The sequence below is a fragment of the Onychostruthus taczanowskii genome, unplaced genomic scaffold (genome assembly GCF_017590055.1).
Source record: "Onychostruthus taczanowskii isolate IOZ18803 unplaced genomic scaffold, ASM1759005v1 scaffold381, whole genome shotgun sequence".
NCBI lineage: Eukaryota > Metazoa > Chordata > Aves > Passeriformes > Passeridae > Onychostruthus > Onychostruthus taczanowskii.
Genome location: NW_024501249.1, coordinates 4,703 through 32,577, shown reverse-complemented (window position 1 = coordinate 32,577; position 27,875 = coordinate 4,703). Strand labels below are relative to the sequence as shown.

Sequence of the window (27,875 nt, the reverse complement as noted above, 5' to 3'; positions counted from 1 at the left end):
AAAAAAATACCAGGAAACGCCAGGAAAATCCCGGAAAACCATGAAAAATCGCAGAAAATCCAGGAAAAATCTCAGAAAATCCTGGAAAATCCAAAAAAAGTCCCAGAAAACCATGGAACATCCTGGAAAAATCCCATAAAACCATGAAAATCACAGGAAAATCCCATCAAAATCCTGGGAAAATCCAGGGAAAATCCCAAAAAACTTATGAAAAATGCTGGAAAAATCCCAGAAAATCCTGGGAAATCCTGGGAAAATCCTGGAAAAATGCCACAAAACCCAGAAAGAATCCCAGAAAAATCCCAGAAAAATTCCATTTAAAAATTCCATTCAGAAAACCATGAAAAATCCCAAAAAATCCCCAGAAAATAATGAAAGATTCTGGAAAAATTCTGGGAAAAAAAAATCACAGAAAATCCAATTAAAAATCTCATGAAAATCCCGGAAAGTCCTGGAAAAGTCCTGGAAAAGCCAGAGAAAACACAGAAAAATCCCAAAAAATGCTGAAAAAATCCCATAAAAAAATCCTGGAAAATCCCAGAAAAATCATAAAAAACCATGGAAAAATCCCATAAATCCCCTCAAAAAAATCTCAGAAACTCTCATAAAATCCAAAAAAAAAGCCATTAAAATCCCATTTAAAAATCGCAGAAAATCATCAAATATCCCAGAAAATAATTTAAAATCCCAGAAAAATTCATTGAAAATCCAATAACTCCCCCCAAAAAATCCCACAAAAATCCAGGACATTCCCCAAAAAAATCCTGGGAAAATGCCGGAAAAAAATAATCATAAAAAATCCCTTAAAAATCTCATTAAAATTCCAGAAAATTCAAGACAAATCCAAGAAAATCCAGGAAAAATCCCGGAAAAATCCCAGAAAATCCCAGAAAATCCCTTTAAATCTCCCTAAAGTTCCCAAAATTGGGAATTCTCACCGATGGTTTTGATGACGGCCTCCTGGAATTTGGTCTCCTCGAGCTGCCGGGATTTTTGGGAATTGGCGGCTCTGGAATTCCCGGAATTCCCGGCCAGGGCGAGGTCGATGCTGAGGCGCAGCTGCCGCAGGAGGGTGTTGAACACCTCCAGAACCGTGGGGCCTGGAAAAAAAAAAAAAAAACGGGAATTTTGGGAATTCTGGGCATTCCGGAAATTTGGGAATTGCAGAAAGCCCCGGAAAATCTGGAAAAAGTCTTGGAAATTCCAAAAAAATCCTGGAAAATGTTGGAAAACGCCTTAAAATAGTGGGAAAATCACACAAAAAAATCCAAGAAAGATGCCATGAAATTGTGGAAAATTTGGGAAAAATCCCAGAAAATCATGGAAAATCCCAAAATATCCCAGTAATTCCCAGAAAAATAATGAATAATCCTGGCAAAATCCAGGAAAATCCCAGGAAATCATCAAAAAACCCCAAGAGCTCCTCCCAGACCCTTTCCGGAATTCCCGGAATTCCCGGCCAGGGCGAGGTCGATGCTGAGGCGCAGCTGCCGCAGGAGGGTGTTGAACACCTCCAGAACCGTGGGGCCTGGAAAAAAAAAAAAAAAAACGGGAATTTTGGGAATTCTGGGCATTCCGGAAATTTGGGAATTGCAGAAAGCCCTGGAAAATCTGGAAAAAGTCTTGGAAATTCCTGGAAAATCTTGGAAAACGCCTGAAAATATTGGAAAAATCACACGAAAAATCACAAAAAATCCAAGAAAGATGCCATGAAATTGTGGAAAATTTGGGGAAAATCACAGAAAAATAGTGGGAAAATCACACAAAAAAATCCAAGAAAGATGCCATGAAATTGTGGAAAATTTGGGAAAAATCCCAGAAAATCATGGAAAATCCCAAAATATCCCAGTAATTCCCAGAAAAATAATGAATAAAATCACAAAAAATCCAAGAAAGATGCCATGAAATTGTGGAAAATTTGGGGAAAATCACAGAAAATCATGGAAAATCATGGAAAATCCCAGTAATTCCCAGAAAAATAATAAAAAATCCTGGCAAAATCCAGGAAAATCCCAGGAAATCATCAAAAAACCCCAAGAGCTCCTCCCAGACCCTTTCCCCAATGGAATTTTGGGGAATTTTTCCCAACCCCTTCCCGAATTTTGGCGAAATGTTGGGAATGTTTGGGTGGCGGCGGCCTCGGAGAGCACGGCCACGATGCCGGAAATCCCAAGAAATCCCAAAAACCCCAGAAAACTTCCAAAAAACCCCAATAATCCCAGAAAATCTTGGACAAATTTGGGACAAAATCACGAAAAATCCCAGGAAAATCCCTGAAAACCACGAAAAATCCTAGAAAAATCAAAACAAATCCCAGAAAAATCCCAAATCATACCAGAATAATAATATAAAAATCCTGGGATCTTGGAAATATCCTGGAAAATCATAAAAAATTTATTTAAAAAATCATAGAAAATCCTGCAAAAATCACAAAAAATCCCAGGAAAATCCCAGAAAAATCCCTTAAAATCCCAGAAAATCTTGGAAATATCCTGGAAAATCATAAAAAATTTATTTAAAAAATCATAGAAAATCCTGGAAAAATCACGAAAAATCCCAGGAAAATCCCAGAAAAATCTCCAAAATCCCTTAAAAACCATGAAAAATCCCCAAAATTTCCAGAAAAATCCCAGACACTTTCCCAAACCCCCTTCCACGATCCCCTTCCGGAATTTCCCCGGGAATTTTGGGAATTCTTTGGGTACCGACGGCACCAGTGGCGGCGGCCTCGGAGAGCACGGCCACGATGCCGGAAATCCCAGAAAATCCCAAAAATCCCAGGAAAAAACCTCCCAGATCTTCTCCCCAGCCTCCTCCCGAATTTCCCCGGGAATTTTGGGAATTGTCCGGGTACCGACGGCGCCGGTGGCGGCGATGGCGGCGGCCTTGGAGAGCACGGCCACGATGCCGGAAATCCCAGAAAATCCCAAAAATCCCAGGAAAAAACCTCCCAGATCTTCTCCCCAACCTCCTCCCGAATTTCCCCGGGAATTTTGGGAATTCTTTGGGTACCGACGGCGCCGGTGGCGGCGATGGCGGCGGCCTCGGAGAGCACGGCCACGATGCCGGAAATCCCAGAAAATCCCAAAAATCCCAGGAAAAAACCTCCCAGATCTTCTCCCCAGCCTCCTCCCGAATTTCCCCGGGAATTTTGGGAATTGTCCGGGTACCGACGGCGCCGGTGGCGGCGATGGCAGCGGCCTCGGAGAGCACGGCCACGATGCCGGTGCGCACGGGCGCGGCGCTGCGGCTGTTGGCGTCCAGGTGGCTCAGGAGCTGCTGGATCACCAGGTGGGAATGCTGGGGCTGCAAAAACCGCAAGGCCGGCTCGGAATTCCGGGAAAAATCCCAGAAAACCCAGGAGAAATCCCAGAGGAATGGTGAAAATCCCCCCAGAATCCCAGGAAAATCCCCGAGAATCCCGGAAAATCCAAGAGAAATCCTGAGGATCCTGGAGAAATTTCCACTTTTTTTTTCTGGAATTTCTGCACTTTTTCCCCGGAATCCCCATGTTTTATCCCAGAATTCCTGTTTTCCAGAATTCCCACATTTTCTCCCAGAATTCACTTTTTTTTCCCAGAATTCCTGGTTTTTCCCAGAATCCCCACATTTTCTCCCAGAATTCCCACATTTTCTCCCAGAATTCACTTTTTTTTCCCAGAATTCCTGGTTTATCCCAGAATTCCCGTTTTTTCCCCAGAATTCCCACATTTTTTCCCAGAATTCCCTTTTTTCCCCAGAATTCCCACATTTTCTCCCAGAATTCCCGTTTTTCCCAGAATCCCAGTTTTTTCCCCAGAATCGCCACATTTTTTCCTGGAATCCCTGAGGTTTTCCAGCTGTAATTTCCACTTTTTTCCCTGGAATTCCCGTTTTTCCCCAGAATTCCCACATTTTCCCGTTTTCCCACCTGGATGGAGAACATGATGATCCGGAAGCAGCCGCGGGCGAACACCTGCGGCTCCCACAGGGCGTGGCTGTCCAGGTGCCTGCACAAAACACCCAAAAATCCCCTTTTTTTTCCTCAAAAAATCCCCCATTTTTTCTCCAAACCCCCCCCCATTTTCCCCCATAAATTGCATTTATTTTTCCCAAAAAATCCCCATTTCCCCCCCCCAAAAAAATCCCCATTTTCTTCCAGTAATTCACTTTTTTCCCCTCAAGAATCCCCAATTTTTCCCCCAGAAATTCCATGCTTTTCCCCAATCAATTCCCATTTTTTCCCCAAACAATCCCGTTTCTTCCAGAAATTCCCTCTTTTTCCCCCCATAAATCCCCCATTTTTGCCCCCATAAATTCCCAATTTCCTCTCCAGAAATCTCCATTTTCCCCCCCAAAAATTTCCCAATTTCCCCCCCCAAAATCTCCATTTTTCCCCCAAAAATCCCATTTTTTCTCCAGAAATTCCCCAATTTACAGAATTTCTAACAATTTTTCCCCCAGAAATTCCATGCTTTTCCCCAATCAATTCCCATTTTTTCCCCAAACAATCCCGTTTCTTCCAGAAATTCCCTCTTTTTCCCCCCATAAATCCCCCATTTTTGCCCCCATAAATTCCCAATTTCCTCTCCAGAAATCTCCATTTTCCCCCCCAAAAATTTCCCAATTTCCCCCCCCAAAATCTCCATTTTTCCCCCAAAAATCCCGTTTTTTCTTCAGAAATTCCCCAATTTACAGAATTTCCAGGCTTTCCCCCATAAATTCCCATATTTTTTTCAATAATTCCCATTTTCCCCCCAAAAAATCACCATTTTCATCCAATAATCCCCATTTTTCCCCAAACAATCCCCTTTTTCTTCCACAAATTCCCTTTTTCCCCATAAATGCCCATTTCTCCCCATAAATCCCGTATTTTTCTCCCACAAATTCCCATTTTCCTCCAATTTTTTCCCCGATAAATCCTAATTCTTTCCCCCGTAAATCCTATATTTTTCTCCCATAAATTCACATTTTCCTCCCCTTTTTTCCCCCCATAAATCCCATTTTTTTCCCATAAATCCCCATTTTTCTCCCATATTTTCCCCCCATAAATCCCCATTTCTTCCCAATAAATCCCCTATTTTTTTCCCATAAATCCCCATTTTTCTCCCATACTTTCCCCCCATAAATCCCATATTTTTCCCATAAATTCCCGTATCCTCCCATATTTTCCCCCATAAATCCCCATTTTCCCCCCATAAATCCCCATTTTTTCCCACTATATCCCCCTTTTTTTCCCATAAATTCCCATTTTTCTCCCATATTTTCCCCCCATAAATCCCCATTTTCCCCCCCTAAATCCCATATTTTTTCCCATAAATTCCCATTTTCCTCCTATTTTTCCCCCCATAAATCCCCATTTTTTCCCACTATATCCCCCTTTTTTTCCCATAAATTCCCATTTTTCTCCCATATTTTCCCCCCATAAATCCCCATTTTTCCCTCCATAAATCCCGTATTTTTTCCCATAAATTCCCATTTTCCTCCCCATTTTTCCCCCAAAAATCCCCATCTTTTCCCCCATAAATCCCCATTTTCCTCCCATATTTTCCCCCAAAAATCCCATATTTTTTTCCAAAAATTCCCATTTTTTCCCCAAATTTTCCCCCATAAATCCCCATTTTTTCCCAATAAATTCCCTATTTTTTCCCCACATTTTCCCCCAATAAATCCCCAAATTTCCCCCCACAAATCCCCATTTTTCCCCCATAAATCCCAATTTTCCCCATTTTCCCCCCACAGATCCCCGCGCTCCCCGCGCTGTTCCCGTGGTTTATCGCCGGCGCTGGCACTGACACCAGGACGGGCCGCAGGGCGTTCTTGATGTTGCCGAAGGCGGCGCGGCCCAGCAGCTCCCAGCCCCTCCCAAGCCAGCTCCCAGGGGCTCTCCTGCGCCTCCGCAGCCTGCAGCGGCGACGGAGAGCGGCTGCGCCCGCCCCGCAGGCAGCCGGCACGGCGGGATAGCGGGATAGCGGGATAGCGGGGTAACGGGATAGCGGGATAACGGGATAGCGGGGACGGGGATGGGAATGGGAATGGGAACGGGAATGGGAACGGGAACGGGAACGGGAACGGGAATGGGAACGGGAACGGGAACGGGAACGGGAATGGGAACGGGAACGGGAACGGGAACGGGAATGGGAACGGGAACGGGAACGGGAACGGGAATGGGAACGGGAACGGGAACGGGAACGGGAATGGGAACGGGAACGGGAACGGGAACGGGAATGGGAACGGGAACGGGAACGGGAACGGGAATGGGAACGGGAACGGGAACGGGAACGGGAATGGGAACGGGAACGGGAACGGGAACGGGAATGGGAACGGGAACGGGAACGGGAACGGGAATGGGAACGGGAACGGGAACGGGAACGGGAATGGGAACGGGAACGGGAACGGGAACGGGAATGGGAACGGGAACGGGGATGGGAATGGGAATGGGAACGGGAATGGGAACAATAACGGGAATGGCAACAGGAATAGGAACAGGAACAACAACAGGAATGATAACGGGAATGGGAACGGGAACAATGGGAATAACGGGGATGGGAGTGACAGAAATGATAACGGGAATGGGAACAGGAATAACGGGAATGATAACAGAAATGGGAACGATGGGAATGATGGGAATAACGGGGATGGGAACGGGAATGGGAACAGGAATAATGGGAATGGGGATGGGAATGGGAAGGGAATAACAGGAATGGGAACGGGAATAATGGGAATGATAACAGGAATGGGAATGGGAATAATGGGAATGATAACAGCAATGGGAATGGGAACGGGAATAGGAACGGGAATGGGGACAGGAATAATGGGAATGGGAACGGGAATGGGAACAATGGGAATGACAGGAATGGGAATGGGAACAACAGGAAATAATGGGAACAACGGGAGGAATGGGAATGGGAAGGGGAAAGGGAATAACGGCATGAAAACCAGGAATGGTAACCGGAATAATGGTGAGAAATATGGGAACGGGAATGAACAAGGGAATGGGAACGGTAATGGCAACAGGAACCGAAAACGGGAACGGGAATGGGAACGGGAATGGGAACGGGAATGGGAACGGGAATGGGAACGGGAATGGGAATGGGAACGGGAATGGGAACGGGAATGGGAACGGGAATGGGAACGGGAATGGGAACGGGAACGGGAATGGCGGGACAAACAGGAACGATGGGGAGAATAACGAGAACAAAGAATGGGATTAATGGAAATAATGGAAAGAATGGGAAAAGGAATTGGAATGGGAATAACAGGTACGGGAACGATGGGAATGATTTCCCATCCCCTTCCCACTTTTCCCACCCCATCCCCACTTTTCCCTCCTCATTCCCACTTTTCCAATCCCCACATCAACTTTTCCACCCCCATCCCCATTTTCCCACCCCTTCCCACTATTCCCACCCCATTTCCATTTTCCCACCCCATTCCCACTTTTCCCTCCTCATTCCCTCTTTTCCAATCCCCACATCAACTTTTCCCCCCCCATCCCCACTTTTCCCTCCTCATTCCCTCTTTTCCAATCCCCACATCAACTTTTCCCCCCCCATCCCCACTTTTCCCTCCTCATTCCCTCTTTTCCAATCCCCACATCAACTTTTCCCCCCCCATCCCCACTTTTCCCTCCTCATTCCCTCTTTTCCAATCCCCACATCAACTTTTCCCCCCCCATCCCCACTTTTCCCTCCTCATTCCCTCTTTTCCAATCCCCACATCAACTTTTCCCCCCCCATCCCCACTTTTCCCTCCTCATTCCCTCTTTTCCAATCCCCACATCAACTTTTCCCCCCCCATCCCCACTTTTCCCTCCTCATTCCCTCTTTTCCAATCCCCACATCAACTTTTCCCCCCCCATCCCCACTTTTCCCTCCTCATTCCCTCTTTTCCAATCCCCACATCAACTTTTCCCCCCCCATCCCCACTTTTCCCTCCTCATTCCCTCTTTTCCAATCCCCACATCAACTTTTCCCCCCCCATCCCCACTTTTCCCTCCTCATTCCCTCTTTTCCAATCCCCACATCAACTTTTCCCCCCCCATCCCCACTTTTCCCTCCTCATTCCCTCTTTTCCAATCCCCACATCAACTTTTCCCCCCCCATCCCCACTTTTCCCTCCTCATTCCCTCTTTTCCAATCCCCACATCAACTTTTCCCCCCCCATCCCCACTTTTCCCTCCTCATTCCCTCTTTTCCAATCCCCACATCAACTTTTCCCCCCCCATCCCCACTTTTCCCTCCTCATTCCCTCTTTTCCAATCCCCACATCAACTTTTCCCCCCCCATCCCCACTTTTCCCTCCTCATTCCCTCTTTTCCAATCCCCACATCAACTTTTCCCCCCCCATCCCCACTTTTCCCTCCTCATTCCCTCTTTTCCAATCCCCACATCAACTTTTCCCCCCCCATCCCCACTTTTCCCTCCTCATTCCCTCTTTTCCAATCCCCACATCAACTTTTCCCCCCCCATCCCCACTTTTCCCTCCTCATTCCCTCTTTTCCAATCCCCACATCAACTTTTCCCCCCCCATCCCCACTTTTCCCTCCTCATTCCCTCTTTTCCAATCCCCACATCAACTTTTCCCCCCCCATCCCCACTTTTCCCTCCTCATTCCCTCTTTTCCAATCCCCACATCAACTTTTCCCCCCCCATCCCCACTTTTCCCTCCTCATTCCCTCTTTTCCAATCCCCACATCAACTTTTCCCCCCCCATCCCCACTTTTCCCTCCTCATTCCCTCTTTTCCAATCCCCACATCAACTTTTCCCCCCCCATCCCCACTTTTCCCTCCTCATTCCCTCTTTTCCAATCCCCACATCAACTTTTCCCCCCCCATCCCCACTTTTCCCTCCTCATTCCCTCTTTTCCAATCCCCACATCAACTTTTCCCCCCCCATCCCCACTTTTCCCTCCTCATTCCCTCTTTTCCAATCCCCACATCAACTTTTCCCCCCCCATCCCCATTTTCCCACCCCTTCAGCGATGCCCCTCCCCAGCCCTTCCCGCGGCCCCGGAATTCCGCGGATGGATCCCGGCGCCGCTGCCACCTCTCGGCGCCGTCGGCCTGCTGCAGGTTGAAGAGCAGCGAGGGCACGATCTTGTCCATGTGCTGCGGCTCCCAGATGTTGGCCTGCAGCTCGTCGTTCACCGTCTTCCGCACCACGCCCTGCAGGCCCCTGATCCCCGACATCCGGATCCTGCCGGAAACTCCCGCCATTCCCGCCGAATCCGCCCCGTCACAAGTGCCCCCCGACCGCCAATGCTTTTCCCAGCCACAAATCCCTTCCCGATCCCAAAATCTTATCCCAGTCCCAAATTATTTACCTGATCTCAAATCCTTTCCCAATCCCAAATCCCTTCCTGATCCCAAATCCCTTCTTGATCCCAAATTATTTTCCTGATCCCAAATCCCTTCCAATCCCAAATCCCTTCCCGATCCCAAAATCTTATCCCAGTCCCAAATTATTTACCTGATCTCAAATCCTTTCCCGATCCCAAATCCCTTCCAATCCTAAATCCTTTCCCAATCCCAAAATCTTCTCCCAGTCCCAAATCCCTTCCTGATCCCAAATCCCTTTCAATCCTATATCCTTTCCCAATCCCAAAAGCTTCTCCCCGTCCCAAATTATTCTCCTGATCTCAAATCCTTTCCCGATCCCAATTCTTTTCCTGATCCCAAATCCTTTCCCAATCCCAAATCCCTTCCAATCCTAAATCCTTTCCCGATCCCAAAATCTTCTCCCAGTCCCAAATTATTCTCCTGATCTCAAATCCCTTCCCAATCCCGAATTCTTTTCCCAGTCCAAAATCCCTTCCCGATTCCAAATTCTTTTCCCGATCCCAAATTCTTCTCCCAGTCCCAAATTATTTACCTGATCTCAAATCCTTTCCCAGTCCCAAATCCCTTCCAATCCTAAATCCTTTCCCGATCCCAAAATCTTCTCCCAGTCCCAAATTCTTTTCCTGATCTCAAATCCTTTCCCAATCCCAAATTCTTTTCCCAGTCCCAAATCCCTTCCAGATCCCAAATCCCTTCCCGATCCCAAAATCTTCTCCCAGTCCCAAATTCTTTTCCTGATCTCAAATCCTTTCCCAATCCCAAATCCCTTCCAATCCTAAATCCTTTCCCGATCCCAAAATCTTTTCCCAGTAACAAATCCCTTCCCGATCCCAAATTCTTTCCTGAACCCAAATTCTTTCCTGATCTCAAATTCTTCTCCCAATCAAAATTGTTTTTACTGATCCCAAAATCTTTTCCTGATTCCAAATTTTTTCCCATTCCCGAAATCTTTTCCCCATCCCAAATTCTTTCCTGATCTCGAATCCTTTCCCAATCCCAAATCCCTTCCAGATCCCAAATTCTTGTCCCAATCCCAAATCCCCTCCTTCCTGAGTTTTTTTTTCCCGCTGTTTTTCCCAATTTCCCGGTTGGTTTCCCCATTTTCCCATGGTTATGCCCATTTTCATGTTGTTGTTTTCCTGGTTTTTTTTCCCATTTGTCCCCGTCCTTTTCCTGGTCTTTTTTCCCATTTTTCCCATTGTTTTCCCTGTCATTTTTCCAGTTTTTCCTGGTTGTTTTCCCATGTGTTTTCCCAGTCCTTTTTCCCATTTTTCTCTGTTGTTTTCCCATGTTTTTCCCATCATTTTCCCCATTGTTTTCCCGTGTCTTTTCCCCATTTTTTCCCCATTGTTTTCCCAATTTTCCCCATTGTGTTCCCCATCATTTTTCCCATTGTTTTCCCCATTTTCCTCCCATTTTTCTGGTTGTCTTTCCCAATTTCCCGGTAATTCCTCCCATTTTTCTGATTGTTTTCCCCATTTCCCGTTTGTTTTCCCAGGTGGTTTTTCCCACGTGGTGTTTTCCCCATTTTCCTCCCATTTTTCTGGTTGTCTTTCCCAATTTCCCGGTAATTCCTCCCATTTTTCTGGTTCTCCCATTTTTCTGATTATTTCCCCCATTTCCCGTTTGTTTTCCCAGGTGGTTTTTCCCACGTGGTGTTTTCCCCATTTTCCAAGCAACTTTCCCCATTTCCCCAGCTGTTTTTCCCATTGTTTTCCCAGCCATTTTCTCCATTTCTCCTGGTCGTTTTCCCAGTTGTTTTCCCCATTTTTCCCATTGTTTCCCCAGCCATTTTCCCCATTCCTCCTGGTCGTTTTCCCAGTTGCTTTCCCCATTTTCCCAGCTCTTTTCCCCATTGTTTTTCCAGCCATTTTCTCCATTCCTCCTGGTCGTTTTCCCAGTTGCTTTTCCCATTTTTCCCATTGTTTTCCCAGCCATTTTCATTTTTCCCATTGCTTTCCCAGCCATTTTCCCGGTTGCTTTTCCCATTTCCCCAGCTGTTTTTCCCATTGTTTTCCCAGCCATTTTCCCCCTTTCTCCTGGTCCTTTTCCCGGTCGTTTTTCCCATTTTTCCCATTGCTTTCCCAGCCATTTTCCCCATTCCTCCTTGTCATTTTCCCGGTCGCTTTCCCCATTCTCCCGGTTCCTTTTCCCATTTTTCCCATTGCTTTCGCAGCCATTTTCCCCATTTCTCCTGGTCGTTTTCCCAGTTGCTTTTCCCATTTTTCCCATTGTTTTCCCAGCCATTTTCCCCATTTTCCTGGTCATTTTCTCAGCAGCTTTCCCCATTTTCCCAGCCGTTTTTCCCATTGCTTTCCCAGCCATTTTCCCCATTTCTCCTGGTTGTTTTCCTAGTTGATTTTCCCATTTTCCCGGTCGTTTTTCCCATTTTTCCCATTGTTTTCCCAACCATTTTCCCCATTCCTCCTGGTCGTTTTCCCAGTTGTTTTTCCCATTTTCCCAGTTGCTTTTCCCATTTTTCCCATTGTTTTCCCAGCCATTTTCCCGGTTGCTTTTCCCATTTTCCTGGTCATTTTTCCTATTTTCCCCATTGTTTCCCCAGCCATTTCCCCCCTCCCTCCTGGTCGTTTTCCCGGTTGCTTTCCCCATTTTCCCAGCTCCTTTCCCCGTTGCTTTCCCAGCCATTTTCCCCATTCCTCCTGGTCGTTTCCTGGTCGTTTTTCCCATTTTCCTGGTCGTTTTTCCCATTTTTCCCATTGCTTTCCCAGCCATTTTCCCAGTTGCTTTTCCCATTTTCCCAGCTGTTTTTCCCATTGTTTTCCCAGCCATTTTCCCCATTTCTCCTGGTCGTTTTCCCAGTTACTTTCCCCATTTTTCCCATTGTTTTCCCAGCCATTTTCCCGGTTGCTTTTTCCATTTTCCTGGTCATTTTTCCCATCCATTTTTCACCATTTTCCCCCCTTCCTCCTGGTCCTTTTCCCGGTTGCTTTTTCCATTTTCCTGGTCATTTTTCCCATTGCTTTTGCAGCCATTTTCCCCATTTCTCCTGGTCGTTTTCCCAGTTTTTTTCCCCATTTTTCCCATTGTTTTCCCAGCCATTTTCCCCCTTCCTCCTGGTCCTTTTCCCGGTTGCTTTTCCCATTTTTCCCACTGTTTTCCCAGCCATTTTCCCCATTCCTCCTGGTCGTTTTCCCAGTTGCTTTTCCCATTTTCCCGGCCGTTTTTCCCATTGTTTTCCCAGCCATTTTCCCCCTTCCTCCTGGCCCTTTTCCCGGTTGCTTTTCCCATTTTCCTGGTTATTTTTCCCATTGTTTTCCCAGCCATTTTCCCCCTTCCTCCTGGCCCTTTTCCCGGTTGCTTTTCCCATTTTCCTGGTTATTTTTCCCATTGTTTTCCCAGCCATTTTCCCCCTTCCTCCTGGCCCTTTTCCCGGTTGCTTTTCCCATTTTCCTGGTTATTTTTCCCATTGTTTTCCCAGCCATTTTCCCCCTTCCTCCTGGCCCTTTTCCCGGTTGCTTTTCCCATTTTCCTGGTCATTTTTCCCATTGCTTTCCCAGCCATTTTCCCCATTCCTCCTGGTCGTTTTCCCAGTTGCTTTTCCCATTTTCCCGGCCGTTTTTCCCATTGTTTTCCCATTGTTTTCCCTAGCCATTTTCCCCATTTCTCCTGGTCGTTTTCCCAGTTGCTTTCCCATTTTTCCCATTGCTTTCCCAGCCATTTTCCCGGTTGCTTTTCCCATTTTCCTGGTCATTTTTCCCATTGTTTTCCCAGCCATTTTCCCCCTTCCTCCTGGTCCTTTTCCCGGTTGCTTTTCCCATTTTTCCCACTGTTTCCCCAGCCATTTCCCCCCTCCCTCCTGGTCCTTTTCCCGGTTGCTTTCCCCATTTTCCCAGCTCCTTTCCCCATTGCTTTCCCAGCCATTTCCCCCCTCCCTCCTGGTCGTTTTCCCGGTTGCTTTTCCCATTTTCCCAGCTCCTTTCCCCGTTGTTTTCCCAGCCATTTCCCCCCTCCCTCCTGGTCGTTTTCCCGGTTGCTTTCCCCATTTTCCCAGCTCCTTTCCCCATTGCTTTCCCAGCCATTTCCCCCCTCCCTCCTGGCTGTTTTCCCGGTCGCTTTCCCCATTCTCCCGGTTCCCTTTCCCATTTTTCCGGCGGTTTTCCGGCGGTTTCCCCCGGACCTGTCGCGCACGTCGGGGTCGCCGTGTGCGGAGTGGCACATCTCGCTGAAGCGCGACACGAAGAAGTCGTAGCTGCGGTGGTACGAGGGCGTGTCCTCCTCGATGTTGGCAAACTTCACAAACTGGGAACGGGATAAAAACCCGGGAATGGCGGCCGGAACCGCCGGGAAAAACCCCGGGAAAAAACGCCCCGAAAATCGCCCCGAAAATCGCCCCCAATTCTGCCCCTAAATTGGCAATTTTCAGGTTTTTCAGGAAAATATCGCCCTGAAAATCGCCCCAGATTCCACCAGAATTGGGAATTCTGAGAATTGGGAATTCTGAGGTTTTTGAGAAAAAAAACACCCCCAAAAAATCGGCAGAAAAAGCGCCCTAAAAATTGCCCGGAATTCTGCCAAAATTTGAGAATTTGCAGGTTTTTCAGAAAGCATGGCCCCAAAAATCACCCCAAAAATTGCCCGGAATTCTGCCAAAATTTGAGAATTTGCAGGTTTTTCAGAAAGCATGGCCCCAAAAATCATCCCAAAAATTGCCTGGAATTCCACCCTGAATTGGGAAATTTCAGGTTTTTCAAGAAAAAATTGCCCCAAAAATCACTCCGAAGGACACCTGGAATTCCACCCTAAACCAGGAATTTTGGGGTTTTTGGGAAAAAATTGCTGGAAAAATCACCCCAAAAATTACTCAGTATTCTGCCCTGAATTGGGAATTCTGAAGTTTTAGGGGAAAAATTGCCCCCAAAAATTGTCAGAAAAATTGCCCCAAAAATTGCCCAGAATTCTGCCCAAAACTGGGAATTTTCAGGGTTTTTTTGGGGTAAAATCGCCCCAAAAATCACCCCCGAAAACCACCTGGAATTCCACCCTAAATCAGGAATTTTGAGGTTTTTTGGAAAAAAATCACCCCAGAAACCACCTGGAATTCCACCCTAAATCAGGAATTTTGAGGGTTTTGGGAAAAAATCACCCCAAAAACCACCTGGAATTCTGCCCTAAATTGGGAATTTTCTGGTTTTTGGGAAAAATTGGCTGGAAAAAATGGCCCCAAATATCGCCCTCAAAATTGGCTGGAATTTTGCCCAGCTTTTCCAGCTCTTTTACCTCAGAATTCCGGAATTCCACCCTAAATCAGGAATTTTGAGGTTTTTTGGAAAAAAATCACCCCAGAAACCACCTGGAATTCCACCCTAAATCAGGAATTTTGAGGTTTTTTGGAAAAAAATCACCCCAGAAACCACCTGGAATTCCACCCTAAATCAGGAATTTTGAGGGTTTTGGGAAAAAATCACCCCAAAAACCACCTGGAATTCTGCCCTAAATTGGGAATTTTCTGGTTTTTGGGAAAAATTGGCTGGAAAAAATGGCCCCAAATATCGCCCTCAAAATTGGCTGGAATTTTGCCCAGCTTTTCCAGCTCTTTTACCTCAGAATTCCCCCCTTTTCCCTGTTTTTTCCACCAGGAATTCTCCCATTTGTCCCTGGTTTTTCCCCCTTTTTATCCCAGGAATTCTGCCATTTTCCCCCCATTTTTTCCTGGGAATTCTCCCATTTTCCCCTATTTTTTCCCCTGAGAATTCCACTGTTTTCCCCCATGTTTTCCTCATGAATTCCCTGGTTTTTTTCCATCAGATTTTCCCATTTTTCCCAGGAATTCCCCATTTCCCCCGTTTTTCTCAAGAATTCTCCATTTTTCCCTGGGAATTCTGCTGTTTACCCCCCGGAATTCCCTGTTTTTTCCTGTGGAATTCCACTGTTTACCCCTGGTTTTATTCCTGGGAATTCTCCCATTTTCCCCCATTCTTTCCCCTTTTTTCACAAGAATTTCACCATTTTTCTTAGTTTTCCCTGGGAATTCCCCCATTATTCCCCATTTCTTTTTTCACAGGAATTCCCCCATTTTTCCCTTGGGAATTCCCCCATTTTCCCCCAATTGTCCTGGTTTTTTTCCCTCATTTTTTTCCCGGAAATCCCCAAGTATTTCCCCCAATTTTCCCCCCTTTTTTCCTGGGAATTCCACCATTTTCCCAATTTTTTTTTTTTCCTGGGAATTCCCCCTTTTCCCCCATTTTTCCACAGGAATTCCCCCATTTTTCCCTGGGGATCCCCCCATTTTTTCCCCTGGGAATTCCCCCATTTTCCCCATTTTTTTCACCCATTTTCCCCCTTGGGAATTCCCCTATTTTTCCTCAGGAATCCCCAATTTTTTCGCCTTTTTTTCCCTCTGGAATTCCAGTGTTTATCCTAATTTTCCCTGGGAACTCCCCCATTTTTTTCCCCATTTCCCCCCCCCCCCCCATTTTCCTGGGAATTCCACTGGTTTTTCTTATTTTCCCTGGCAACTCCCCCATTTTTCCCTGTTTCCCCCAGTTTTTCCCCTTTTTTCCCCATTTCCCCCCCTTTTTCCCCTGGGAACTCACCCGTTTTTTCCCCGTTTTTCCCCATTTTTTCCCCATTTTCCCCTCTTTTTTCCCCATTTCCTGCCCTTTTTCCCTGGGAACTCCCCCAGTTTTTCCCCTTTTTTCCCCATTTTCCCCTGTTTTTTCCCCTTTTTTCCCCCTTTTTCCCCATTCCCCCCCCTTTTTTCCCCTGGGAACTCCCCCCTTTTTCCCCTTTTTTCCCCATTTTCCCCTGTTTTTTCCCCTTTTTTCCCCCTTTTTCCCCATTCCCCCCCCTTTTTTCCCCTGGGAACTCCCCCCTTTTTCCCCTTTTTTCCCCATTTTCCCCTGTTTTTTCCCCTTTTTTCCCCCTTTTTCCCCATTCCCCCCCCTTTTTTCCCCTGGGAACTCCCCCCTTTTTCCCCTTTTTTCCCCATTTTCCCCTGTTTTTTCCCCTTTTTTCCCCCTTTTTCCCCATTCCCCCCCCTTTTTTCCCCTGGGAACTCCCCCCTTTTTCCCCTTTTTTCCCCATTTTCCCCTGTTTTTTCCCCTTTTTTCCCCCTTTTTCCCCATTCCCCCCCCTTTTTTCCCCTGGGGACTCCCCCATTTTTCCCCTTTTTTCCCCTTTTTTCCCCATTCCCCCCCCTTTTTTCCCCTGGGAACTCACCCATTTTTCCCCTTTTTTCCCCTTTTTCCCCCGGGAACTCCCCCATTTTCCCCTTTTTTCCCCAATTTCCCCATTTTTCCCCATTTCCTCCCCTTTTTCCCCTGGGAACTCCCCCATTTTTCCCCTTTTTTCCCCCAGTTTTCCCCCTTTTTCCCCTGTTTTTTCCCCTTTTTTCCCCATTTTCCCCATTTCCTCCCCTTTTTCCCCTGGGAACTCCCCCATTTTTCCCCTTTTTTCCCCCTTTTCCCCTGGGAGCTCACCTGTTTTCCCCTCTTTTTTCCCCATTTTCCCCATTTCCTCCCCTTTTTCCCCTGGGAACTCCCCCATTTTTCCCCTTTTTTCCCAAATTTCCCGTTTTTCCCCTTTTTTCCCCTTTTTCCCCTTTTCCCGTGGGAACTCCCCCGTTTTTCCCCTTTTTTCCCCATTTCCTCCCCTTTTTCCCTGGGAACTCCCCCATTTTTTCCCCATTTTCCCCCCATTTTTTCCCCATTTTTCCCTGTTTTTCCCGGTGTTTTTCCCGGTGTTTCCCGGTGTTTTCCCCGTGTGTTTCCCGGTGTTTTCCCCGTGCGTTTCCCGGGGTTTTTCCCGGTGTTTCCCCATGTGTTTCCCGGTGTTTTCCCGGTGTGTTTCCCCGTGTTTTTCCCGGTGTTTTCCCCGGTGTTTTCCCGGTGTTTCCCGTGTGTTTCCCCCAATTTTTCCCCGTGTTTTTCCCCGTGTTTTTCCCGGTGTTTTCCCGGTGTGTTTCCCGGTGTTTTTCCTGGTGTTTCCCGGTGTGTTTCCTGGTGTGTTTCCTGGTGTTTTCCCGGTGTGTTTCCCGGTGTGTTTCCCCGTGTTTTCCCCCATTTTTCCCGGTGTTTTTCCCGGTGCTTTTCCCAGTGTGTTTCCCCGTGTGTTTCCCCGTGTGTTTCCTGGTGGTTTTCCCCGTGTTTTTCCCGGTGTTTTTCCCGGTGTTTTTCCCGGTGTTTCCCGGTGTGTTTCCCGGTGTTTTCCCCGTCTGTTTCCCAGTGTTTTTCCCCATTTTTCCCGGTGTTTCCCCCATTTTTTCCCCGTGTATTTCCCGGTGTGTTTCCCAGTGTGTTTCCCGGTGTTTTTCCCGGTGTTTCCCCCATTTTCCCCGGTGTTTCCCGGTGTTTTTCCCGGTGTTTCCCGGTGTTTTTCCCGATGTTTCCCGGTGTTTTCCCGGTGTTTTTCCCGGTGTTTCCCCCATTTTCCCCGTGCGTTTCCCGGTGTGTTTCCCGGTGTTTTCCCCGGTGTGTTTCCCGGTGTTTCCCGGTGTTCCCCGCTCTCTCACGGAGTTGGTGCCGAGGATCTGCAGGTCGGGCTTGTCGGACTCCAGCAGCTTGGCCACCATGGTCAGGAAGCTCTCCACGAACAGGTTGATGCTCTGGCAGTGGCACGCCAGCAGCAGCTGGTCCAGCGCCTCCATGGCCACCCGCACCGACCTGCGACCGGGACCCGTTATCCCGGGATAAAACCTGTTATCCTGGGATAAAACCCGTTATCCCGGGATAAAACCCGTTATCCCGGGATAAAACCCGTCCCGGGGTGGATTATCCCAGGAAAAAAGGTATCCTGGGATTGGTTATCCCAGGAAAAAACCCATTCTGGGACCGGTTATCCCGGGATAAAACCCGTCCTGGGATCCGTTATCCCGGGATAAAACCCGTCCTGGGATCCGTTATCCCGGGATAAAACCCGTCCTGGCACCCGATATCCAGGGATAAAACCCGTCCTGGGATCCGTTATCCCGGGATAAAACCCATCCTGGCACCCGTTATCCCGGGATAAAACCCATCCTGGGATTGGTTTTCCCGGGATAAAACCCATCCTGGGATCCGTTATCCCGGGATAAAACCCGTCCTGGCACCCGTTATCCCAGGATAAAACCCGATAAAACCCGTCCCGGCACCCGTTATCCCGGGATAAAACCCGTCCCGGGATGGGCCGTCCCGGCAGGGTGAGGAAGCTCTCAGGCACGCCAGCAGCAGCTGGGACAGAGCCGCCATGGCCACCCGCACCGACCTGCAACCGGGACCCGATCCTGGGATTGGTTATCCCGGGATAAAACCTATCCTGGGATCCGTTATCCCAGGATAAAACCCATCCAGGGATTGGTTATCCCGGGATAAAACCTATCCTGAGATTGGTTATCCTGGGATAAAACCTATCCCGGGATAAAACGGGGTTATCACCGGGAATTGGCCCAGGAACCGGAGCGGGATTATCCCGGGAATCGGCGGAAGAATTGGCACAGTGTGGGCACGGGGTTTGGCACAGGAATTCCGGGAATTGGCACGGGAATGAACTTGGAAATGAGATCAGGGTTTAGCAAGGGAATTGGCACGGGAATTCCAGGGAAAATCCTGGGAATTGGCACAGGAATTCTGGGAATTAGCACGGGAACTGGCACGGGAATTCCAGGAATTGGCACGGGAGTTAGCTCGGGAATTGGCACAGGAATTCTGGGAATTAGCACGGGAATTAGCTCGGGAATTAGTATGGGAACCAGCATGGGAATTCCAGGAAAAATCCCAGGAATTAGCACGGGAATTGGCATGGGAATTATCACAGGAATTGGCACGGGAATTGGCACAGGAATTCTGGGAATAATTCCAGGAATTGGCACGGGAATTGGCATGGGAATTCCAGGGAAAATCCTGGGAATTGGCACAGGATTCTGGGAATTAGCACGGGAACTGGCACGGGAATTCCAGGAGTTGGCACGGGAGTTAGCTCGGGAATTGGCACAGGAATTCTGGGAATTAGCACGGGAATTACCTCGGGAATTAGCATGGGAATTAGCTCGGGAATCAGCATGGGAATTCCAGGAAAAACCCATCCTGGGATCCGTTATCCCGGGATAGAATTCCAGGAATTAGAGTGGGAATTGGCATGGGAATTGGCTCAGGATTCCAGGAATAATTCCAGGAATTGGCACGGGAATTGGCATGGGAATTCTGGGAGGAATTCCAGGAATTAGCACGGGAATTGCCACAGAATTCCAGGAATTAGAGTGGGAATTGGCATGGGAATTGGCTCAGGATTCCAGGAATAATTCCAGGAATTGGCACGGGAATTACCACAGGAATCTGGGAGTAATTCCATGAATTAGCGCAGAATTCCAGGAATTGGCATGGGAATTAGCACAGGAAATGGCACGGGAATTGGCACAGGAATTCTGGGAATAATTCTGGGAATTGGCACAGGAATTCTGGGAGGAATTCCAGGAATTAGCACGGGAATTGTCACAGAATTCCAGGAATTAGAATGGGAATTGGCATGGGAATTGGCATGGGAATTCTGGGAATAATTCTGGGAATTAGCACAGGAACATCAGGAATTCTGGGATCCAGGCCAGGAAAGAGGAAAAAGGAATTTGGGAATTACCTGGGAATTTTGGAAGGGATTGAGGGAAAGGAATCTGGGAATTTGGGAACTTAAGAATTTGTGTATTTGGGAAGGGATTTAGGGAAGGAAATCTGGGAATTCTGGGAGGGATTAGGGAAAGGAATTCGGGAGTTTGAGAATTTGGGAGTGGATTTAGGGAAAGGAATTTGGGAATTAATTTAGGAAAGGGAATTTGGGAGTCTGGGAATTTGGGAATTTGAGAAAGGATTACGGAAAGGAATTTGGGAATCTGGGAAGGGATTTATTAAAGGGAATTTGGGAATTGGGCAAAGGAAATCTGGGAAGGAAATTTGGGAAGGGATTTAGGGAAAGGAATCTGGGAATATGGGAATTTGGGAATTTGGGTAGAGATTGAGGGGAGGGAATCTGGGTATTTGGGAATGTGGGAAAAGAAATCTGGGAAGGAAATTGGGGAATCTGGGAAGGGATTTAGGGAAAGGATTCAGGGAATTTGAGATTTTGGGAATGGATTTAGGGAAAAGAATTTGGGAATGTGGGAAAGGAAATCTGGGAAGGGAATTTGGCAACCTGGGAATGGATTTGGGGAAGAGAATTTGGGAAGGGAAGCTGGGGATTTGGGAAAGGAATCTGGGAATGGACTTAGGAAAAGGAATCCGGGAATTCCGGGAGGGATTTGGGGAAGGGAATTTGTGAATTTTGGAAGAGAATTTGGGGATTTTGGAAGAGAACCAGGGAATTTGGGCATGTTGGGAATGGATTTAGGAAAAGGAAGGTGGGAATTTTGGGAGAGGTTTCAGGGAAGGGAATTTGGGAATCTGGGAATGGATTTAGGGAAGGAAATTTCGGAAAGGATTTAGGGAAGGGAATTTGAGAATCTGGGAATGGATTTAGGGAAGAGAATGTTGGGAATGGATTTAGGGAGGGGAATCTGGGAATTCTGGGAGGGATTTAGGGAAGGGAATACGGGAAGAAAACGTGGGGATTTGGGAATGTTGGGAACGGATTCAGGGAGGGGAATCTGGGAATTCTGGGAGGGATTTAGGGAAGGGAATTTGGGAATCTGGGAATGGATTTAGGGAAGGGAATGTTGGGAATGGATTCAGGGAAGGGAATCCGGGAATTCTGGGAGGGATTCAGGGAAGGGAATACGGGGAGAAAGCGTGGGGATTTGGGAATGTTGGGAACGGATTCAGGGAAAAGAATCCGGGAATTCTGGGAGGGATTCAGGGAAGGGAATTTGGGAATGTTGGGAAAGGATTCAGGGAGGGGAATCTGGGAATTCTGGGAGGGATTATGGGAAGGGAATCCGGGAAGAAAATGTGGGGCTGTGGGGATTTGGGAATGTTGGGAATGGATTTAGGGAGGGGAATCTGGGAATTCTGGGAGGGATTCAGGGAAGGGAATACGGGAAGAAAATGCGGGAATTTGGGAATGTTGGGAACGGATTCAGGGAGGGGAATCTGGGAATTCTGGGAGGGATTTAGGGAAGGGAATTTGGGAATCTGGGAATGGATTTAGGGAAGGGAATGTTGGGAACGGATTCAGGGAGGGGAATCTTGGAATTCTGGGAGGGATTTAGGGAAGGGAATACGGGAAGAAAACGCAGGGATTTGGGAATGTTGGGAAGGGATTTAGGAAAAGGAATCTGGGAATTCTGGGAATGGATTTAGGGAAGGGAATGTTGGGAACGGATTTAAGAAAAGGAATCCGGGAATTCTGGGAGGGATTTTTGGGAATGTTGGGAATGGATTCAGGGAATAGAATCCGGGAATTCTGGGAGGGATTTAGGGAAGGGAATACGGGAAGAAAATGCAGGAATTTGGGAATGTTGGGAATGGATTCAGGGAGGGGAATCTGGGAATTCTGGGAGGGATTCAGGGAAGGGAATACGGGAAGAAAACGCGGGAATTTGGGAATGTTGGGAATGGATTTAGGGAAAGGAATCCGGGAATTCTGGTAATTAGGGAATGTTGGGAATGGATTCAGGGAGGGGAATCTGGGAATTCTGGGAGGGGTTCAGGGAGGGGAGTCGGGGGAGAGGATTTGGGAATGCCGGGAACGCGGGCGGCGGATTCCCGGGAGCGCCGCGTGCCGCACCCGTATCGGTGGCGGCCGACGTCGCGCGTCAGGCGCTCGGACAGGTAGGCGCCGATGCGGTCGAGCTTCTCCGGCGCCGAAAGCGCGTAGAACGTCAGCTTCTCCATGTTGGACTTCACCAATCCCTCCTGGAATGATAACGGGAATGATAACGGGAATAACGGGATTGATAACGGGATTGATAACGGGAATGGGGACTCGGCTTCTCCATGTTGGACTTCACCAATCCCTCCTGGAATGATAACGGGAATGATAACGGGAATAACGGGATTGATAACGGGATTGATAACGGGAATGGGGACTCGGCTTCTCCATGTTGGACTTCACCAATCCCTCCTGGAATGATAACGGGAATGATAACGGGAATAACGGGATTGATAACGGGATTGATAACGGGAATGGGGACTCGGCTTCTCCATGTTGGACTTCACCAATCCCTCCTGGAATGATAACGGGAATGATAACGGGAATAACGGGATTGATAACGGGATTGATAACGGGAATGGGGACTCGGCTTCTCCATGTTGGACTTCACCAATCCCTCCTGGAATGATAACGGGAATGATAACGGGAATAACGGGATTGATAACGGGATTGATAACGGGAATGGGGACTCGGCTTCTCCATGTTGGACTTCACCAATCCCTCCTGGAATGATAACGGGAATGATAACGGGAATAACGGGATTGATAACGGGATTGATAACGGGAATGGGGACTCGGCTTCTCCATGTTGGACTTCACCAATCCCTCCTGGAATGATAACGGGAATGATAACGGGAATAACGGGATTGATAACGGGATTGATAACGGGAATGGGGACTCGGCTTCTCCATGTTGGACTTCACCAATCCCTCCTGGAATGATAACGGGAATGATAACGGGAATAACGGGATTGATAACGGGATTGATAACGGGAATGGGGACTCGGCTTCTCCATGTTGGACTTCACCAATCCCTCCTGGAATGATAACGGGAATGATAACGGGAATAACGGGATTGATAACGGGATTGATAACGGGAATGGGGACTCGGCTTCTCCATGTTGGACTTCACCAATCCCTCCTGGAATGATAACGGGAATGATAACGGGAATAACGGGATTGATAACGGGATTGATAACGGGAATGGGGACTCGGCTTCTCCATGTTGGACTTCACCAATCCCTCCTGGAATGATAACGGGAATGATAACGGGAATAACGGGATTGATAACGGGATTGATAACGGGAATGGGGACTCGGCTTCTCCATGTTGGACTTCACCAATCCCTCCTGGAATGATAACGGGAATGATAACGGGAATAACGGGATTGATAACGGGATTGATAACGGGAATGGGGACTCGGCTTCTCCATGTTGGACTTCACCAATCCCTCCTGGAATGATAACGGGAATGATAACGGGAATAACGGGATTGATAACGGGATTGATAACGGGAATGGGGACTCGGCTTCTCCATGTTGGACTTCACCAATCCCTCCTGGAATGATAACGGGAATGATAACGGGAATAACGGGATTGATAACGGGATTGATAACGGGAATGGGGACTCGGCTTCTCCATGTTGGACTTCACCAATCCCTCCTGGAATGATAACGGGAATGATAACGGGAATAACGGGATTGATAACGGGATTGATAACGGGAATGGGGACTCGGCTTCTCCATGTTGGACTTCACCAATCCCTCCTGGAATGATAACGGGAATGATAACGGGAATAACGGGATTGATAACGGGATTGATAACGGGAATGGGGACTCGGCTTCTCCATGTTGGACTTCACCAATCCCTCCTGGAATGATAACGGGAATGATAACGGGAATAACGGGATTGATAACGGGATTGATAACGGGAATGGGGACTCGGCTTCTCCATGTTGGACTTCACCAATCCCTCCTGGAATGATAACGGGAATGATAACGGGAATAACGGGATTGATAACGGGATTGATAACGGGAATGGGGACTCGGCTTCTCCATGTTGGACTTCACCAATCCCTCCTGGAATGATAACGGGAATGATAACGGGAATAACGGGATTGATAACGGGATTGATAACGGGAATGGGGACTCGGCTTCTCCATGTTGGACTTCACCAATCCCTCCTGGAATGATAACGGGAATGATAACGGGAATAACGGGATTGATAACGGGATTGATAACGGGAATGGGGACTCGGCTTCTCCATGTTGGACTTCACCAATCCCTCCTGGAATGATAACGGGAATGATAACGGGAATAACGGGATTGATAACGGGATTGATAACGGGAATGGGGACTCGGCTTCTCCATGTTGGACTTCACCAATCCCTCCTGGAATGATAACGGGAATGATAACGGGAATAACGGGATTGATAACGGGATTGATAACGGGAATGGGGACTCGGCTTCTCCATGTTGGACTTCACCAATCCCTCCTGGAATGATAACGGGAATGATAACGGGAATAACGGGATTGATAACGGGATTGATAACGGGAATGGGGACTCGGCTTCTCCATGTTGGACTTCACCAATCCCTCCTGGAATGATAACGGGAATGATAACGGGAATAACGGGATTGATAACGGGATTGATAACGGGAATGGGGACTCGGCTTCTCCATGTTGGACTTCACCAATCCCTCCTGGAATGATAACGGGAATGATAACGGGAATAACGGGATTGATAACGGGATTGATAACGGGAATGGGGACTCGGCTTCTCCATGTTGGACTTCACCAATCCCTCCTGGAATGATAACGGGAATGATAACGGGAATAACGGGATTGATAACGGGATTGATAACGGGAATGGGGACTCGGCTTCTCCATGTTGGACTTCACCAATCCCTCCTGGAATGATAACGGGAATGATAACGGGAATAACGGGATTGATAACGGGATTGATAACGGGAATGGGGACTCGGCTTCTCCATGTTGGACTTCACCAATCCCTCCTGGAATGATAACGGGAATGATAACGGGAATAACGGGATTGATAACGGGATTGATAACGGGAATGGGGACTCGGCTTCTCCATGTTGGACTTCACCAGCCCCCCCTGGAATGGGAATAATGGGAAAAATGGGAATAACGGGATTGATAACGGGAATGGGGACACGGCTTCTCCATGTTGGACTTCACCAGCCGAATAACGGGAATGGAAACGGGAATGGAAACGGGAATGGGGACACGGCTTCTCCATGTTGGACTTCACCAATCCCTCCTGGAATGATAACGGGAAAAATAACGGGAATGGAAACGGGAATGGGGACACGGCTTCTCCATGTTGGACTTCAGCAATCCCTCCTGGAAAAACGGGAATAATGGGAATAACGGGAAAAATAACGGGAATAACGGGAATGGGGACACGGCTTCTCCATGTTGGACTTCAGCAATCCCTCCTGGAAAAACGGGAATAATGGGAATAACGGGAAAAATAATGGGAATAACGGGAATGGGGACACGGCTTCTCCATGTTGGACTTCACCAGCCCCTCCTGGAATGATAACGGGAAAAATGGGAATAACGGGAAAACTGAAAGGAGTAACAGGAATAACAACAGGAAGGACAGCGGGAACGACGGCAGGAATAATGGGAATAACGGCAACGGGAATGACAACGGGAATAATAACGTCCGAAATTCCAAATTCCCAAACCCCAAATCCCCAAACCCCAAAACCTGCACCACAACCCGCAAATTCCCAAATTCCCAGAAAATCCCAAGAATCACCTCGTGGTCCTCAGGGTAGATGTTGTCCATGCATCCCCAAATCCCAAACCCCAAATCCCAAATTCCCAAATCCCAAACCCCAAATTCCCAGAAAATTCCAAATCCCAAACCCCAAAACTCCAAATCTCAAATCCTGAATCCCATTAAATCCCTAAATCCCTATTCCCAAAAATCCCAAACTCCCAAACCCGAAATTCCCAAACCCCGAACCCCAAAAATCCCAAATCCCAAAAATCCCAAAAACCCCAAGACTCCCACGGAATCCCCACCTCGGGGTCCTTGGGGTGGGTGTTGTTCATCCATCCCCAAATCCCCAAGCCTCAAATCCCAAATCTGCAAACCCCAAATCCCAAAAATCCCAAATCCCAAACCCCCCAAAAATCCCAGACCTCGGGGTAGATGTTGTCCATCCATCCCAAACCCAAACTCCAAACCCCAAAACCCCCAAACCCCAAATTTCCCAAATCCCAAGCCTTAAATCCAAAACCCGAAATTCCCAAACCCCAAATCCCCAAAATCCCAAATTCTAAATCCCCAAATTCCCAAAAACCCCAGAATTCCCAAAACCCCAAACCTCAGTGTAGGTGTTATCCATCCATCCATCCCTCCCAAACCGAAGCTCCCAAACCCCAAATCCCCCAAACCCCAAATCCCAAAAGTCCCAAATCTTGAATCCCAAATCCCAACCCCCAAAATCCCCAAAATCCCCAAACCCCAAACCCCAAAAATCCCAAATCCCGAACCCCAAACTCCCCATTCCCAAACCTCAAATCCCCAAATCCCAATTTCCAAATTTCCACCTGAAACCTTAGAGAAACCACAAATCCCAAACCCCAAAAATCCTAAATCTCAAACCCCAAATCCCAAACCTCAAATCCCAAAAACCCCAAAAATTCCAAATCCTAAATCCTAAACCCCAAAATTCCCAAAACCCCAAATCCCACACCTCGGGCTCCTCGGTGTAGATGTTGTCCATCCATCCCCAAACTCCAAATCCCAAACTCCAAACCCCAAACCCCAAATCCCCTAAATCCCAAATGCCGAACACGAAATGCCCCAAATCCCAGACCCCAAACCCCAAATCCCAAACACCAAAAAACCCAAATCCCAAAAACCCCAAAATTCCCGAAATCCCGCATCACACCCCAAAACCCCCCAAAATCCCCCAAATTCCCCCAATCCTGACCTCGGGGTCCTCGGGGTAGATGTTGTCCACCAGGCGCTTGTAGCGGGGCCGCAGCGCGCCGCAGCAGCCGCACAGCCCTGCGGAACAGCCGGACCAGAGCGGGATTGGGAAACCCGGGACAACCGGGAGAAACCGGGAGAAACTGGGGGAACCGGGGGGAACCCGGGACAACCGGGACAACCGGGACAACCGGGGGAACCCGGGGGAACCGGGAGAAACCACGGGAACCCGGGAGAACTGGGAGAACCGGGAGAACTGGGAGAACCCGGGAGAAACCGGGAGAACCCGGGGGAACCGGGAGAAACCGGGAGGAACTGGGAGAACCGGGACAACCGGGAGAAACCGGGGAAACTGGGAGGAACCGGGAGGAACGGGGGGAACCGGGAGAAACTGGGAGGAACTGGGAGAACCTGGGAGAACCTGGGAGAACCGGGAGAACCGGGAGAACCCGGGGGAACCAGGAGGAACTGGGAGAACCAGGAGAACTGGGAGAACTGGCAGAACCCGGGGGAACCGGGAGGAACGGGGGGAACCGGGAGAAACTGGGAGGAACTGGGAGAACCTGGGAGAACCTGGGAGAACCGGGAGAACCGGGAGAACCCGGGGGAACCGGGAGGAACGGGGGGAACCGGGAGAAACCGGGAGAACTGGGAGAAACTGGGAGAACCGGGAGAAACGGGGGGAACCGGGAGAACCCGGGGGGACTGGGAGAACCAGGAGAACCGGAACAACCGGGAGAAACCACGGGAACCCGGGAGAACCGGGAGAACCTGGGAGAACCTGGGAGAACCTGGGAGAACCGGGAGAACCAGGAGAACCGGGAGAAACCGGGAGAACCGAGAGAACCAGGAGAACCGGGAGAAACCGGGAGAACCGGGAGAAACCGGGAGAACCGGGAGAAACCACGGGAACCCGGGAGAACTGGGAGAAACCAGGGGAACTGGGAGAAACCGGGAGAACCGGGAGGAACTGGGAGAACCGGGAGAACTGGGAGAACCCGGGAGAACCTGGG

At 48.3% G+C, this 27,875-nt stretch overlaps 1 protein-coding gene across 1 annotated transcript in view; it reads right to left on the bottom strand.

Annotated features, from left to right (window-relative positions):
- Nucleotides 1–22,087, bottom strand: part of LOC121339951 (protein EFR3 homolog B-like) — a gene marked incomplete at its 3' end in the record, with an annotated part of 34,271 nt that extends 12,184 nt beyond the window's left edge. Inside the window, 9 exon segments of the mRNA XM_041412233.1 lie at nucleotides 939–1,100; nucleotides 3,171–3,306; nucleotides 3,911–3,989; nucleotides 5,776–5,835; nucleotides 5,837–5,905; nucleotides 9,028–9,177; nucleotides 13,459–13,580; nucleotides 17,791–17,941; nucleotides 21,966–22,087. Coding sequence (XP_041268167.1) covers nucleotides 939–1,100; nucleotides 3,171–3,306; nucleotides 3,911–3,989; nucleotides 5,776–5,835; nucleotides 5,837–5,905; nucleotides 9,028–9,177; nucleotides 13,459–13,580; nucleotides 17,791–17,941; nucleotides 21,966–22,072 — 1,036 coding nt within the window.
- Nucleotides 22,088–27,875: the final 5,788 nt, after the last annotated feature.